The sequence below is a fragment of the Empidonax traillii genome, unplaced genomic scaffold (assembly GCF_003031625.1).
Source record: "Empidonax traillii isolate 1590-97213 ecotype Southwest subspecies unplaced genomic scaffold, ASM303162v1 scaffold2:size4533513, whole genome shotgun sequence".
Lineage (NCBI taxonomy): Eukaryota > Metazoa > Chordata > Aves > Passeriformes > Tyrannidae > Empidonax > Empidonax traillii.
This window is the reverse complement of record NW_020955195.1, coordinates 3,528,737-3,544,499: the sequence shown is the minus strand read 5'-3', so window position 1 is coordinate 3,544,499 and position 15,763 is coordinate 3,528,737. Positions and strand designations below refer to the sequence as shown.

At 47.2% G+C, this 15,763-nt stretch overlaps 1 protein-coding gene across 1 annotated transcript; it reads right to left on the bottom strand.

Moving 5' to 3' along the window:
* Positions 1-685: 685 nt before the first annotated feature.
* CHRNB3 (cholinergic receptor nicotinic beta 3 subunit) lies at positions 686-14,707 on the bottom strand. Its single transcript, XM_027900467.1, has 6 exons — positions 14,372-14,707; positions 10,712-10,863; positions 9,647-9,691; positions 4,604-4,713; positions 3,496-4,378; positions 686-2,199 (listed from the first exon to the last, which is right to left on the bottom strand). The coding sequence occupies exons 1-6, from the start codon at positions 14,412-14,414 to the stop codon at positions 2,065-2,067; spliced, it is 1,368 nt and encodes a 455-aa protein (XP_027756268.1). The 5' UTR covers positions 14,415-14,707; the 3' UTR covers positions 686-2,064.
* Between the last annotated feature and the right edge of the window lie 1,056 nt (positions 14,708-15,763).

The window sequence follows — 15,763 nt, the reverse complement described above, 5'->3', positions numbered from 1 at the left end:
GAGTCTGGAAGCCATAGATGTGCAATGTTCACACAGCTCCCACTTCGATTACCTGAACATGCTGACCTTCACCAGCAGAAGCCGGGAAAAGCAGCCTGGAATCAGACACATCTGTCAGATAAGCACCTGAAGAACTTGTGCAGGAGGGGAAGTTGTCATCTGTCACAGCTGACAGCCTCCTGGCAGCAGTGCTCAGAGAGAATACCTATCACTACTTGAATTCAGGAGTCTGTAAATACTGGAAAGAAGAGCTTCCTGGGTTTTTTCCTATGGATATTTCACAGTACTGGCCAGGGGAACAAATGCAGCTTATGCAAGAAGAGAGAGAGGAGCAGCTGGTAGAAAAGTCAATGTGCATAAATTTTATACCAGTGTCTTATGTTAAGACATCTATCTACATATGCTAAACTAAATGGGTTTGTTCTAGGTTCCCTCATATAATAACCAGATCTGAATGCTCCTTGCTCAATCACATAAAGAACTAAAATGTTATGAGGACGTTACAAGAATGTGACACCTCTGAATAGGTTTGAGACCAGGCTTTTTAAATGGACTACAATCTAGCCTTGCTGACAATAAATCAACAACAAAGCCCAGTGCATAAGCACTCTCACCCCAGAAATCATTTACTAAATACATCTTTATTAATAATAATTGTACAAGTGAACAGCATTTTCTGCATTGACACAATGAGATAGGATTCTGTTAATTTACATGCATGCAAAATCCAAGCACAGGAATACCTCTGTGTTTTTAACACTTTCCAGCCTGCATCCCTGGGGAGACAGTTTCAAGGCTACCTAAAGATTTTACATACATTTAGATAGTCAAAAATTGGAATTCCAGTCCCTTGCTAACCTTGAAAACATCTCCAAGTTCTGAATGGGATTTTCTAAAGCACCCCGTGTGGGAAAACACTGCCCTAGCAAAAGTGGTGAGAGCTTCACCTGTGTGCTCAAGAGTTTCACTTGTGTGTTTTCTGTCACATCTCACTTACAATTAAGAGCTGTTTCTAATCATGCAGGAGGATCCCATATAAATGAATCAAAGGAATAGAAATCTGAATTGCCTGGGAAACATGAAGAAGCCAACATCCAAAGATGTATCCTCCTGGCAACCAGCCCACCCCATAGCACTCAGGAGAAACTCCACTCCTGCAGCAACCACAAGTTTCATTTGCCAAAAATTAGGTCTGCAGCTTCCCCCCAGCTGAACTGTTCAGGAACATCACTGTTGCCTCATGGAGTAGCATAACCACATTCCTCCAAGCAATATGCTTCAGGTGATCTTCCACTTGTCTTGTGAACCAGCAGGTGAAAGAATCCTAATTTTTAAGTGTGGAACATGGGGGAAATCCCCACTCATTCAGCCTTCTGGTTGAACAGCAAGCAAAATTGCAAATAATAGGGAACAGTGGGTAACACCTGGTAGCTTCCTGACAGCTGAGATGAGATGCATGACACAAAGGCTGGACAGAATGGACATTCTGACACTGTGGAGCTGATCCTGCAGCAAGGTGAGGCCAGAGAGCCAAGGTTTTGAACATCCCTTCTAAAAAGCATTTTCACTTTTTCTGAAGCACGTGCTGTGCAATTACATCAGTTCTGACATATGCATAAAGTAACCTATAGAGACTTTGTGGGTTCTATTGGAAACATAGATAATGGAGTACAGAGTTGTGTTCCTACTGTAACTTCTGTTATAATGTAGCATTTTAACTGGCAGATCTGCTTTTCAAGTATGATCACTGTGGGAGAACTACTATTTCCAATTTTAGCTTTTGTTGTAATATAACCAAGCTACCAACAAAAAAAATTGTAACCTAGTTGTGCAACCCCAGTTCGCTTTCGGACTTGGCTGTGCACCAAACCCTCCTCTGATTTCAGCAAAGTCTGTAACTGGTAGACTCATATGAAGATTGAAAGCACTAGCCAGTGCTCACAGTCAAACATCACCTTCCCTCATTCTTGCTGTTGCATCCCCTCCTGTACAACACAGACTAAACTCGAAGGCACCACCATCCCTTGGCTTTGTACTTATTGTGTGCTACTGTGGGAGTATTTTCTACAAAGAATTGTTCAACCATATCCGTAACGCAGGGGTGAAGATGAGAACTGAACCCGTCACTGACACCACCAGGAATAACCACAGGAAAATCCGGTCCAGGACTTGAGCTACAAACTTCCAGTCTTGTACAACCTGGGAAGGACAGAGGGAAAGACAAACATAAGCACAACAAGGCTAGTTCTTTGTTGATACTGCTACACGTATTTCAGCTCCCCATTTCTGTTTTTAAAGCTAGAAGACTGTAGTATGCCATGTCTTAAAACTGACATGGATCACCTTTTCAGCACTCATGGCTGCAAATCACCCAAAACTCCAAAACAATTCCATAGTTCTACGCACATGGTAATCAGACTTTTTCAGTCTGTGTAAAAGCTTTTAGCTAAGTGCATTTGTGAAAGTTTACAGACTTAAAGCTTGAAGATGGCATTATAGAGAACTGGGTTTCTTTTCACTGCAGTGCATTTCCCTTGGAGTGACAGGATGAGGCTCTGGCACAGCACTTGGACACAGGCATTGCTTGGAGCACAAGTGGTTCAACTGGCTTCTGTTTGCTTGAGTGATTCGTTGACTCAGATTGTACATTCAGAGGGGAATTTTGAATCGTGAGTGCTAGCACAACCCTACACCTACAACAGTGTTATTTATTAAACCAATTCAAGGGACCTTTTCATTAAAAAATATTTCAGCTTCAAACAGAAGGTTTCAGGCACGTACACTATGTGCTCACGTATTACATTTTTGATTTACTGTTGTTCTTTGTGCTGAAGTCCCCTCATCACAGTTTGAAGAAAGTCGTAGTTCTTACTAGGGGGTGCTAACAGAAGTTTGTCCCTTCCCACATGCTGCTGGCTGCCTTGCTCTGCCATCCTACCCTTGTTTATGCTCACGGTAATTTGCCATTTTAAAAGCCAGGTGGATCACCAGGAGAAGAAAGACGGTATCTGGGGGTAAGCTAAATAGATGTTAGTGAAAATCTACAAGAACCGCTCAAAGCAAGGCAGGTACACTGTGTACAGCACGTGCTGGGAGGCCAGGACTGACACCTAACAGCTGCTGTGGAGCCTGCCTCTAGGGTTTTGGGAAGTTACATTTTCAGAGCACATGGCTATTCAGAGGCTTCCAGACTCATGTGTATCCCAGATTCACACAGGACAAGGTCATTAAAACAATCCCAAACCAGGAATTCCTCTTAGAGAGGCTGCTGTGGCCTCTTGCATCTGTGAAGAGCTGGGACTCTCACATCACAGTACACTTCTCCTTGAAGCAGTGTGTTGTCCCAAAACCCTTACTATTTATCAAGGTCCTAGGAGGAACATGTCTCAGGTGCAAGCAGGAAGGAGAGGCAAAGCCAAGAGCATGCAGAGAAGGAAAGAGCTTGCAAGCTACAGCTGTCAAGGGTACTGTGATCTCTCCTGGCCCTTCACCTACCTGTCTGATGAAATGCTCCTTTTTAACGTGCCTGGAAATGTACCGAATGGAGTCGGCTGCCTTTTCCAGAAAGGCGATAACAACTTTTTCTCTGTCTTTTGCTTGCTTGTATTTCTGCTTCCCCGGGAACTTTGACTTCGAGGTGGTTCCCTTCTCTTCAGTTTCTGAGAAGGAGTAGCGATCTACGTGGCCCTTCATGCAGAGCAGCCGAGGCAGCTTCTGGAGGAAGAGCCTTTTGACCCAGGGAGCCATGGGATGGTAAGTTGCCGAGGATCGGTGGTGGACGTTGATGACAAACACGGTCACGATGATGGAGAGGGTCACAAAAATCATGATGAAGAGCAGATACTCACCAATCAGGGGGATGACTTTGGAAGAAGAAGGGATTATTTCCTCAATCACTAAAAGGAAAACGGTGAGGGAGACTAGAACTGACGTAGACAGTGAAAGTTTTTCCCCCTCATCTGAAGGTAGGTAAAACACCAAGACAGTTAAAAAAGACAGTCCCAGGCAAGGTATTATTAAGAAAAGGGTATAGAACAGGGGAAGGCGCCTCAACACAAAGGAGTAAGTGACAAACGGGTAAGAGTACAGCCCATCCTTTCTGTTGCCTTTCATGCCTTTGGCATTTAAGATTTCCCACTCCCCATTATCAAAGAAGTCTGTCCTATCTACATTTTCATCCACTAAAATCAAGTCCACCATATTGCCATCGTATGTCCATGACCCAAACTTCATGGAGCAGTTCTGCCTGTCAAAGGGGAAGAAGGTCACGTCCATCGTGCAGGAGCTCTTGTAACTGGCCGGTGGTGTCCAGGTCACCACTCCGTTGTACTTCACCACTGCTTTGGTCATCAGGGATCCCTCAAAACGTCCGTCAGCACTGGGAGTTGGATAGCAAGAAACATTATCAAGATCAGGGCTGTGTTTGCCCCAGTCCTACCACCTCTCGGCTCTGCTTTTTATCCCTGACCCAGAGCACAAGGGAAGCCAACATTCCTACTGTCTAAAGAAGCATCCCTGTGTCAGCACACCCAAGCTTCATGGTAGCTGACATGCCTTGCCCAAGCTCTGGCCTAAGCCCAGAGCAAGGAGCCATATTACTCACTTTTCAAACAAAACAATGTCAGGAAGCCACAGAGACTCAGAGGGGACACGGATAGCGGTGATCCCACCATATTCCTCCGGATTCCAGGAGAGCTTGTGGTCCATCCATTCCTGTAACAAAACAGCAGAGTCCTCTGCCCACTCATATGCTGCAGCCTCACTAATTCCCACAAGCACTGCCCCTCCATACACAGCTGGGACCCAAAAACCCACCCCAATACAAGCAGCCTCAGGGTAGGCATTCCCAGAGAGCACTTGACTCTCACTTCTCCTGCCACCCTGCACAGCCCACCTGAGGGCAGTCAAAAGGAAGGAGCTACTTCCCTTCAGTGTGGCACCTCTCCTTCCCTCTGAGAACCAGCCCATGGTGGTTTTGGCTGGCACTGACCCCACAGAAGAGCCAGGTGGGTTACTACTCCTAAAGGGTAAAAGAGGTGGCCTTCTGTTCACTTTTCAGTGGAGACATGGCCTTTTTCAGTGAATAGAACACAGGACTTAATATCTGTGTTCGTTGTCCTTGCAAAAAGATCCTCGTTCGTTCACCAGAAAGGCCTGTTCATGATTGCGGGCTTTTAAGATGGGGAGATAATAACAAAGTGGCTCCAGCAATCTGGAGATTACCACAGAAATGCAATGGGAAATCAGATCTCTGATCTCCGTTCATTATAGATGAGCAGCGATGTGACACAAGACCTGCAGACTGTGGTCAATGCCAAGGAGCAGAAGATGAACTGGTTTCCATTAGGCTCCAGCATTAAGGAATCTCCAGGGATGTGGGGGCCTCAGCCTTCCCTGCACAATTTCCTCCATGACTTAAGGAAGAACCAAAAAGGCTGTATTCTCTGATTCCTCTGTTCCCCTCTTACTTCTTTGATTCCTCACGTTTTTCACAGCTATACCTACAGACACCTGTTACTGCAACCCTTTGCAGTGTGACAGCAACCCAGAGCCTCAGCAGAGACCTAAACAGACAGGGAGAGTAAATATCTGGCTCCTCCAGGGGTAGGGAAGGGATATGGCCCGAGGTCATGAGTAGGTAGTTGGTAGACCTCTCCTAATTTTTGGCACAAGGCACAAGCAAAGGAGGTAGTTGCTCAGGGTGACACCATGGCAGAGTTAATGGCAGAGGTAATGCACCAGAAGAGATATGCACCTATTCTCTGAACTGCCAAAACGACTGGAGTCAGGTATCGGGCATGGCTTTCCACCCCTTGCTCCTCCTGCTGCTGAAGAAGGGATGGGAGCTGTTCAGGTCATTGCTGCTCTCAGCCTCAGCATCAGGGGCAGAGAACACCACATTTCGTGTGAACTTTCTAGGGATGGGTATCTAACAAATGTTTGCAGCAGCCTGGGCTGTTAAGTGGTCGCAGACTCACATATGTCCTGGACACTTCCTGTAATAGGTGCAACAAGGTTTAGGCTGGAAACATTCATCATTCCAGGGGATAGTCAGGGCTGATACAGCAGCCAACACAGTCAGCTTGTAGCCTGTATTAACACAAGAGCAGCAAATACCCTGTGACCCACCTGGAGATGTAACCATCTCTTTGGAGCTGAATTGAAGCAGCCCCTTGGCCTGGGCTATTTGCTGCATCTGCAACACTCCTCGCTTCCCCCCACACTGCATTGATTTCTCTCCCAACTAAAGTGCTCTTTAATGTCTGCAAGGCAAATGGTTGTATGCCTTCTTACTAGAGCAGAAAATAGGATGTGTGCAGACTTTGAACTTGAGCAGTTTAGAAAAAATAGGATTCTCCCTGTGGGCTATGCTGACATGAACTGTAGCAGCAGGCCCTTTCCTCTCTTCTCCCTTTCTTCCAAGCTGCTCCAGACCTTCTAATTGCTCTCTCCTTCCTCCAGTTCTGCCAGATTCCTGTCTCTGTACTGTCACTCAAGAGCTTAACCCACAGCAAGTGGACCAAGGAACACTGGGCCCAGATTCTCAAACCTTTAGTTTACTCCATAGTTTGCCTAAATCTAGATGCTTTCTTAGCAACCACTAAAAGCTTCTCTGCACCTTGTATATTTCTGCCTGCATGCTCATCAAGTCCCACCATCTTGAGCATAAGGATAATTTAGTTTGACCAAAAAATGAAAATCCTTGGATTTCAGTTTTTGCTCACCCAGGAAAAGTCAGACTCTTGCAGAGAAATGATGAAGATAATCAAGAGCAGTCAGCATGGATTCTCTAAATCATGCTTGACCAAGTATATTGCCTTCTGTGATAAAATAACCACCTGGATGGATGAGGAGAGCAGTGGGTATTGTCTACCTTGACTTCAGCAAGGCTTTTGGCACTGTCTCTCATGACATCCCCATAGGCAAACTCAGGAAGTGTGAACAGGATGAGAGGACAGTGAGGTGGATTGAGAACTGGCTGAACGCAGATCCCAGAGTGCCATAATCAGTAGCACAGGGTCTAGCTGGAGGTCTGTCACTAATGGTGTAGCCCAAGGTTCGATATTGGACCCAGAATTGTTTCATTTGTGAATGAAGGGGCAGAGGCCTCCTCAGCAAACTCACTGATGACACAGAGCTGGGAGGAGTGGCCAGTACCCCAGAGGGCTGTGCAGCCCTTCAGAAGGACCTTGACAGATTGGAGAGTTGGGCGGAGAAGAACCTTCTGAAACTCCAATAAAGGCAAGTGCAGGATCCTGCACCTGGGGAGGAATTACCCCAGGCATGAGCAAAGGTTGGGAGCCAACCTGCTGGAAAGCAGCTCTGTGGAGAAGGACCTGGGGGTCCTGAGGGACAACGAGCTGTCCATGAGCCAGCAGTGTGACCATGTGGCCAAGAAGGCCAATGGGATCCTGGGGTGCATCAGGAAGAGCACTGCCAGCAGGTCAAGGGAGGTGATCCTGTCTATAGAGGGACAGCCCTGGTGAGGCATATCTAGATCTGTGTCCAGTGCTGGGCTCCTCAGGACAAGAGAGAGATGGAGCTCCTGAACTGAGTCCAGAAGAGGGCAACAGAGATGATCAAGGGACTGGAGCATCTCTCTTACAAGGAAAGGCTGAGGTTGTTGGGCCTGTTCAGCCTTGAGAAGAGATGAAGGGGAAACTCATCAATTGCCTAAGTATCTAAAGGGAGGGTGTTGAGAGGATGGATACAGGCTCTTCTCAGTACTGAGCAATAGGACAAGAGGCAATGGGCAGAAACTGATGCACAGGAAGTTCCACCTGAACCTGAAGAAGAACTTCTTTACTGTGCAGGTGACTGAGCACTGGAACAGGTTGCCCAGAGAGGTTGTAGACTCTCCCTCACTGGAGACATTCAAGAATGTTCAGAGTAACCTCCAGCAGAATCTGATTTGCCACAGTAAGAGAAGTGACCCAAGCTCCAGGCTCTGACTCTGGAAGGTCACTTCTGCAATACAAACAGGGTGCTCAGCATGGCAGGGTTAACCCAAAATGTTCCCACACAGGTTTAAGCAGCAGTGCAGAGAGAGTCAGCAGATGTCTGTCTGCATCAGCACCTCAGACCTAATGCCCTTTGGACAGTCCGGACTTGCACTTGGCCTCCTGATGGGAGTCAAGGTCCTCCTCCTCTGCAGCCACAGTAATGCAGGTAAAGATGTCACCCAGCCAGAGGCTGCCCCAGGACACATGAGATTGCTGTCCTACATTGAGCGAGCAGCCAACTCTTCCCTAAGAAGAAGGAGAAAATCAAACCCGGGAATATTCTATCAGAAGCTGCAGAAGGCTGTAAAACCTTTCTGGGGACACGTGCAGGAATAGAGAGAATGAGGAGGGTGAAGTGGGTTGATTTCACAGCTGCAGACTGCAGGGCTTGGGTCTGCAGGGGAAGGTGGATGCTGCAGCCTGCAAGGAGAGTGGGTGGGAATGGGGACAGGACAGATGAGGGCAGAGGGCTGACCTTTATAGAAGGGCTCTTCTGTCTGCCCAAGTGGATACTCAGAGTAAGGATGTCAAGACTTGGTCCTGTGCACAAAAGGGGCTCTGCAATTGCAGCTGAAGGTGGGGGAAATGTAATACCACAGATATTGTAGGGCACGCTCTCAGCACCTGGATTTGGATCAGAGACAAAGTTCTCCAGCAAAAGGAGAAATTCCTGTCTTTCTTGTAGAGAGGGGAGGTCTGAGCTTTTCCCTCTTGAAGGGAGAGACCATCTTTGCACATGATATCCATACAGTTTTTAGGGGTCTTGCTCCACCCAGAAGCTCACGTTCACTGTAGCACTGGAGGAACAAAACTGAGACAAAATTTGAGCCACATTTCTCCTGCACCAGCCCAGCGACCCGCAGGGACCTTTTCCAGTGTCATGATTTCAAGTGCAGCTCATTTTTTATGTCCTGGGATCAGCTGACATGTTTGTAGACACTCACATGGCCGAGAGACTTAAAATAATTGTCACAAGGTCAATAAGCTGGTGCAATGTAACCTAAACCAAAAGCATTGTTCTTCAGGACTGAAGACAAAAGGAGACTTAACAGTTCAACTTGGCGTCTTTCCTGCATTTGTATAAATCATTGTCACTTCTAGAAGCAATTATGTTAGAGATATGATTAATTTGCTGCAGCTTTTACTGGGGAAGGGTGTATGGGTGTGTATGTGACATGCTGGCCTTTTCTTTCTCTTTGCGTATACCGAAGAATGAAGAAGAAATCTATCTGAGGCAGAACTCTTAGATCAGGCAAGGGAGACAGTACTTGTGTGACCTCTAAGGCTGAGACAGGATAGTCCCTCAGGGCGCACACAGCATCCCAGGGACAGCCACTGCAGTATCAGGTGTGTTGCTTCCCTGAAATACAGTTGGCTTGAGCACAGAGCTGGAGAACAGGTCAGGAAAAGAGGGTGGCTTATGTCCTAAAGGCCCACCTGCTTGCCTTTCTGTCTCTTTAAGCGTTTTCTGAAGTGAGAAGCGTGCAGTAAAAATTTCAGGCAAGGTAACATGATGCAGCCTTTGTCTGGCCACTCAGCATCATGAAATGGGACAGATGACACAGTGGGCAGCAGACTGGGACGGCCACTCAGCTCAGTAGCCCCACATGGGGAAAGGGGAGATCTGATATGGTTTGACTTACCTGTTTCAGCCACACGTTGGTTGTCATCAGCTGATTCTTCTCATCCTAGGGTGACACAAGGTAGAGAGGTTTGCGATGTGGAAACAGACAGGGGAAGCATACCCAGCCTGCCGAGTCTAACCCTGTACTGGAAGGAGGAGATCCCTGTGGTCCTGTTTCCCCATGAGGGTGGACTCTTCAGTCACTGCTGGGGGAAATGAACTGACTTTCTGGGTGCTGTCCCTGCTCTCACTGGGAGCTCCTTCAGCCCGAAAATCGAGGTCCAGCATTTCACAGGAACTCAAAGGAATGGCAAACCAAAGACCAGGGAGGCAGCAGGGTAGTGTCAGGTCACACACACAAGGGTGTGGGCTCACAGGGTGGCTCAACTCCCCACACTGCTCAGCCTAGATGGAGTTTGGGAAGATACAAATTGAAACATTGTCCTGAATATGTAAATAAAGTACAAAATTAGAGTTTGCCTTCCACAGCACAAGAGGACACTGCCAGGGGCTGAGGGATGTAAGGAGCACACTGCTGTGTGGGTACCTCTGGGCCTTGTGCAAATTCCCCTGTGCATTGCAGTGGAAAGGGAAGGGAAAATTTTCACATGGGCAAAAACATGGGATTGTCTGTTTTGCCTCTAGAGTTTTATCTCAGTAACCAGATGGGTTAAGACATGAACTGCCTTTGGCCTGGAGACAAGCTTGCTTAGAGTGAATAATGTCCAACCACCTCTACCCTTTCTCACCCATCCTGTAGCTGCCTTGTCATTAAACTGCAAACACAGATGCCATGGGTTGTTTGATTAAAACCTGATGGACACTAGGCCTTATTTCCTGGGAACAGGAGGGAAGAAAGGACCTTCAGGTTCCCTTCAAAACACACGAGTCCTACAGCCCATGCTGTGTGTGGGGCAGAAGCTCACAGCATCATATCACACTCGGCATTTTGCTGCCCAGCCATCACTGTGCATTTCACGTGTGACAAGCAGGCAAAAGCCAACGGCACCACAAGCCCTCCCAGGCGGATGCACAGCTCTCTATAAAAGAAGAATTGTTTTACCAAGCCTGACGTGACACTTACCACATCCACAAGCTGCGATATCTTTAATCCAAAGAAGACTTTGATGGTGTCGTTGGAGTTTTGCACAGGACGGACCCATTTCTGATAGCCCTCGAATAAGTGCTTGAGGAGCGCATCCTCGTTCTCGGCGATTGAGCTGAAGGCATCTACATCTGGAAGGGAACAACACGGGGTGGAGACAGGCCAGAAAGCAGACAAGGAGAAAGCCACGACACGAAGGAGTGAGGCAGAGAGGTGATGTGAGATAAATTCGCCTCCAGGCAGCTCTTGTCTTGTACAGTAAAATCAGTAGGGATTCAGATGCACAGACTCTCAGCAGAGCCAGGGCAAGAGGATGGAAGGACAAGATAGCCCAAACCCAACTCACACATACAAAAAAACTCTTCCCACGAGAGCACCAGCTTTGTACTAGGTTCATATTTTCTGTGGGCTTTTTTGTCTGGGGACAACACACTTGCTTAGTCTTTCTTGTTTATTTCTCTTTGGAAGACCCACAGGCTCAGAACATTAAGTTCCCTCTTTCATTCTTGAGTAGCAAATATCCAGCCTGATAAAAAAAAAAAAACAAACCTTGAGAAAGAGTTCTGGTATTTCAGATATCTATGCTGTCCTACAGAGAGCTGGGGCCACGGGGGAGATCTGGTCACTGTGTGGCAAACCCTGGTTGGCCAGCTGTGGCAGCAATTCCCTGTGGGCAATTCAGGGTCCAGGGATTTCATTCGCACTTGGCCAGTTTCTGTGGCCTCTCTGAGGTGGAGGCTGCTCTGCACAAGGATTGGGGTGGTGGGATTTCCTCACTGCAAGACAGACCTGAGGGAGCCTCATGCAGGACCTGAAAATGAATCTTCCTCCTGGGACTGACCCGGGGAGAGCAGCAAATCACCCAGAAAGCTGAATTTGCCCAGCTGACAAGTAGGACAGGTAGGCAACATCAAAAAGCAAAAGGCATCAAAAAGCAAAAAGCATCAAAAAGCATCTGGCAGCAGGAGGAGCTGGATGATGCAGCCAAGCCCAGGTATGCCCTGGCAAGCAAGGAAAGCACGGAGGCATCATAGGCTGTACCTGCAAGACCTGGGACTCCCACGATTGCTGACACCATGCCCTCCCTTCCCCTTGTTACTGTGAAAGGGGAAGGGCAGTTCAGACCCTCCATCCTTCCCGAAATTTCATCCCCACTCCTCCTGATGCCAAGGTCCTGACCTCCACCTTTTCCCTTGCCAGTACACACAGCACTCAAGGATGAGAGGGATTTTACCTCTCTTCAAAGCCACCATGAAGGATCATCAGCCATGAGGTGTGTGAGGGGTCTGCAGGCAGAGGGACAGTGCAAGGACAGGACTGTGGGAGAGCCCTGGCAGGAGGGCACAGCTGATGGGCCCACACACACTGCGCAGCAAACAGGAGAGTCAAGGCAGCCCTCAGAAGGGTCCCTGTGCTGCAGAGAGGGAGGGAAGGGCATCTGAGCCCAGCAGCTCCTCCAGAGAGAAAACTGGAGGCAGAGGGTAGTGCTCTGTCACCTACACAGAATAAAGTATATAACCACAGGCCACTGCCTCTGTCCATTTCCTCTTCCCCAGCAGCTCCTGCCCATCTCCCGGGCAAGACAGGCTGTGCAGCCTCCTCTACCTCATTGGGCTCTGTCTGAGGCTGTGGGCAGGGCAAGACCTGGCAGCAAGCAGCACAGCTGAAGGACTGCCTAAAGCAAAAACCTGCTCTCACACCAGAGCTTTCCGTGGGACAAAATCATTCCCTGATGCAGTCTGGATTTCTTAAGATAGCACAAGGTCCATGCTACACTGTCATTGCCCACTTTCAGACGCAGCAAATGTCCTCTTTGAGGAGCTACAAACACTGAAATCTGATGATTGCCACTCACACAGGGTGACAATCAACTTTCCTGTCAGATGTTCTAGCACAGGCTGTATTTGTCCCCCGTGCTTGGAGCGCAGCTCTGGTGGGGTTACTAAGCCCTTGGGGGGGATAGAGCCTGGTGGTCAGAGGGAGCTTCCAAGCTCATTTCCACCTGCTCTGTCCCACAGCCAGGGAGGGCTCATGCAGATGTCAGTACAGTTTATGGCAGCTCCTGTGGCCACACTTTGCCTTGCCCCTTTGTCACAAGCCCTTGAGGTCTTTTGTTTCCAGCTGGGAACCACAAATGTCCCTTCTGCTTGTTCCAGGGCCTATTTTCATGCCAGAGCTGATTCTAGCTCCATCACAGCAAATTAAGGACAGAGTCCAGGGTCTGTTCTAGGAAACTAGATTTGCTGCCCAAACATGCCAGACAAGCATTGCATCCACAGCCAAAGGAGAAGAAAGAACACATTTCTTCTTCCTTACTACCCATAACCTCAGTGGTCCAATCCCCTGACACATAAGGGTCTCTGCAGACTCCTAAACTTTTTTACTTCCCTTTAGGACCTTCATAGGAATACATGGTTGTTAAACCATGTATTTAACAACCTAACATGGTTGTTAAAACCAGGAAATTTAATGGAAAAGCCACTGGATAGAAAAATCCGTAACCCCTAAACATGCAGGATCAAAGTCACCTTTGTCTTAGTGCTAGAATATATTGCTCTGGGTTTATCTGGGTATGACTTCCTGCACACATATATGCAGCTACACACCTTGTGTGTTGTTGGATCTGTACAGCATCCCTCGTAGGAAAAAAGAGCCATTTCACAGCCCACACCTCACATGAAGTTCAGGGACCCTAATGCTCCAAGAGGGTATAGAAGAGACACAACAAAGCTGTCTTGGGGGATGGATATGTTAATTCTCATCTGCTGGGGAAGCCACACAAACGAGTGAAAAAGACTTGAGAAGCTTCACAAAGAATAAAGTCAGAAGGAAGAAGGTTGCTGCCTTTGTAAGGCAGCCTCAGTACTTGCACAAATACAGTTAAAAAGCAGAAGTTATTAACGGGAAGTAAGACATGTCAGGTGCAAAAATAACCTAACAGTTCTTTGATCAAGCCCCATCTGATGATTAAGCTAGCTAATGCGTGGAGAAAACTGAACAAAGTAGCAGTGCCTTTGAAAAAAAAAATCAGAGAAACAGCCATAGGACAGATACATCCCTGAATGGTGCAGAGAGGAGGCAAAAGCTGGGGAGCTACCCAGCAGGTACCAAGTACCCAAGCAATATTTGCCACCCACCCCCCCCACCCTCCCCAGATTTTTGATTCTCCCTGTGGTCCCTGCAAGTAGCAGTTCCTCACGGGTACAGGAACAGGAGTGTTGAGGCAGGAAGCCTTCTAAACAAATGTGCAAAACACCCCAAGAAACACAAACAGGACAATTAGCCTTTCATCAGTTCACCAGAGGCATTTCAGTTTCCCCTCTTGGTGATGGAGATTCTCCTGTGATTTCCTTTAGCAGCTGGATTTAGCATCAGTTAAGCTTAGGATTTTTTTTCTGTTACTTTCTAGCCCACAACCGCCCTGTCACCAGGTATTAAACCTTGTTGTCAAACTGCCTGTGGTTGCAACACAAAGGCAGCAGCTGATACGACCCTCTTCGCTAGTCAAACAGTGTTTAGATGAGGGGAGCCAGTATTCACCTTATCCCAGAAGGCAGCAGAACTAAGAGGACAGCAGAAAAAAAAAAAAGATCTTGACCACCTGCAGCTCAGCTTGTAAGAAGAAGAAATCACACCTACCTGAGTGGCTCAGACACAGCGCAAAGAGCACCAGGCACAGCATGGGCACCGCCGTGGCTTCTCCTTCAAATCTATTCTTCACTCTTCATAAGCAAATCAGTCTCATCTTAGTAGGAGACTAAAACAATCTAGCTGAAAACCAGGGCGGACAGCTGAGTCTGCAAGGCAGGGCAGCACCTTTCCAGCCTTATCTTGCCCTCATTATGAGGCTCGGTAGATCACACTTCATTGATTTTCAGTCAGCTGTCACATCCCGTAAGCCTAAAACAGGGCTCTGGGTCCTAAACTCTGACTGATCTGTTTGTGGGTGGCTAGAGCCACTGCAGTCTAGGAGTATAGGAGCGGCAAGTCTTGTAAGGAGGAGAAATGTATTTTACTAGACTGCTAATTATAGCTGGGGAAAAAAAAAAACCAAAACAAAACATGCTGCAGATCAGACCCAAAGATAAATCATATGCCTCAAAGATTTCCTGTTTGCTCCAGCTGTATCAGTTGGTCTAATAATAGAGGCAGACTCCCCACAGACCTAACTTAGCTTATTCATTTTTCATACTACACTTGCCGCTTTACAGCTGTAAAATGGATTTTTTTGCGGGGGGAATATACCCTAGCAAGATATAGGTGAGTAAACAGGGCTGATTTCTAAATTTATATCTCATCATCTATAAAGAAAACATGACAGGCAACAGCACAGAAATGCCTGCACAGCACTATCCATTGGCACAGCTTAACAGAGTATGTTGCCCCAGGGCCTTGTGTTTAGCAATGAGAGTGATGGGGCCTTTGGTTATTTAGCAAGTTCCTCTGTAGGTGTCAGTCCTCCACAATGACACTGTGAACAGGGCTTCTTTCAGAAACAGTCAGAAATTGCTGATAATCAAAAGGGATACGTGTTCCTCTTTTCCTATCCCTCTGTCATTCCTCTGCCAAAGGATATCAGGATCTTCTCTGGTTTTTTTCTCACATGAAAGTCCCTTTGCTATCCCTTCCCAAAGAGCAGTCATCCCTGAACTTCTCGAGTTTAAGGAAGAAGGGTCCAGAATTCTTTTAGTTTACCCCCTGGCCCAAAACTCTTCCTGCTTTGATTTATTCTTGCTGGTTATTTAATTGCTTGCTGGCTTTTATATGGGAAGCCTGGGTTTTTTTCAGCAACACTGGGTTCAGTTCTTGCAGTGGGCCAGATTCTGATACAGTCATAAGCTGTGTGATTCAGATTTGCCTTATCTAAGGTCCTCACAGAGGACTGATAACTGTCAGCTGTAACCTTATCAAAATATATTCATCTTCCTGTTATGAAAAAGTTGTCATTTAAGTGTGGTTCAAAGTCACAGTTATGTTCTTCTAGTGTCCTGTCAGCTTACTCTTGCTTCTGTGGCCTTGCAGCCTGCTTCA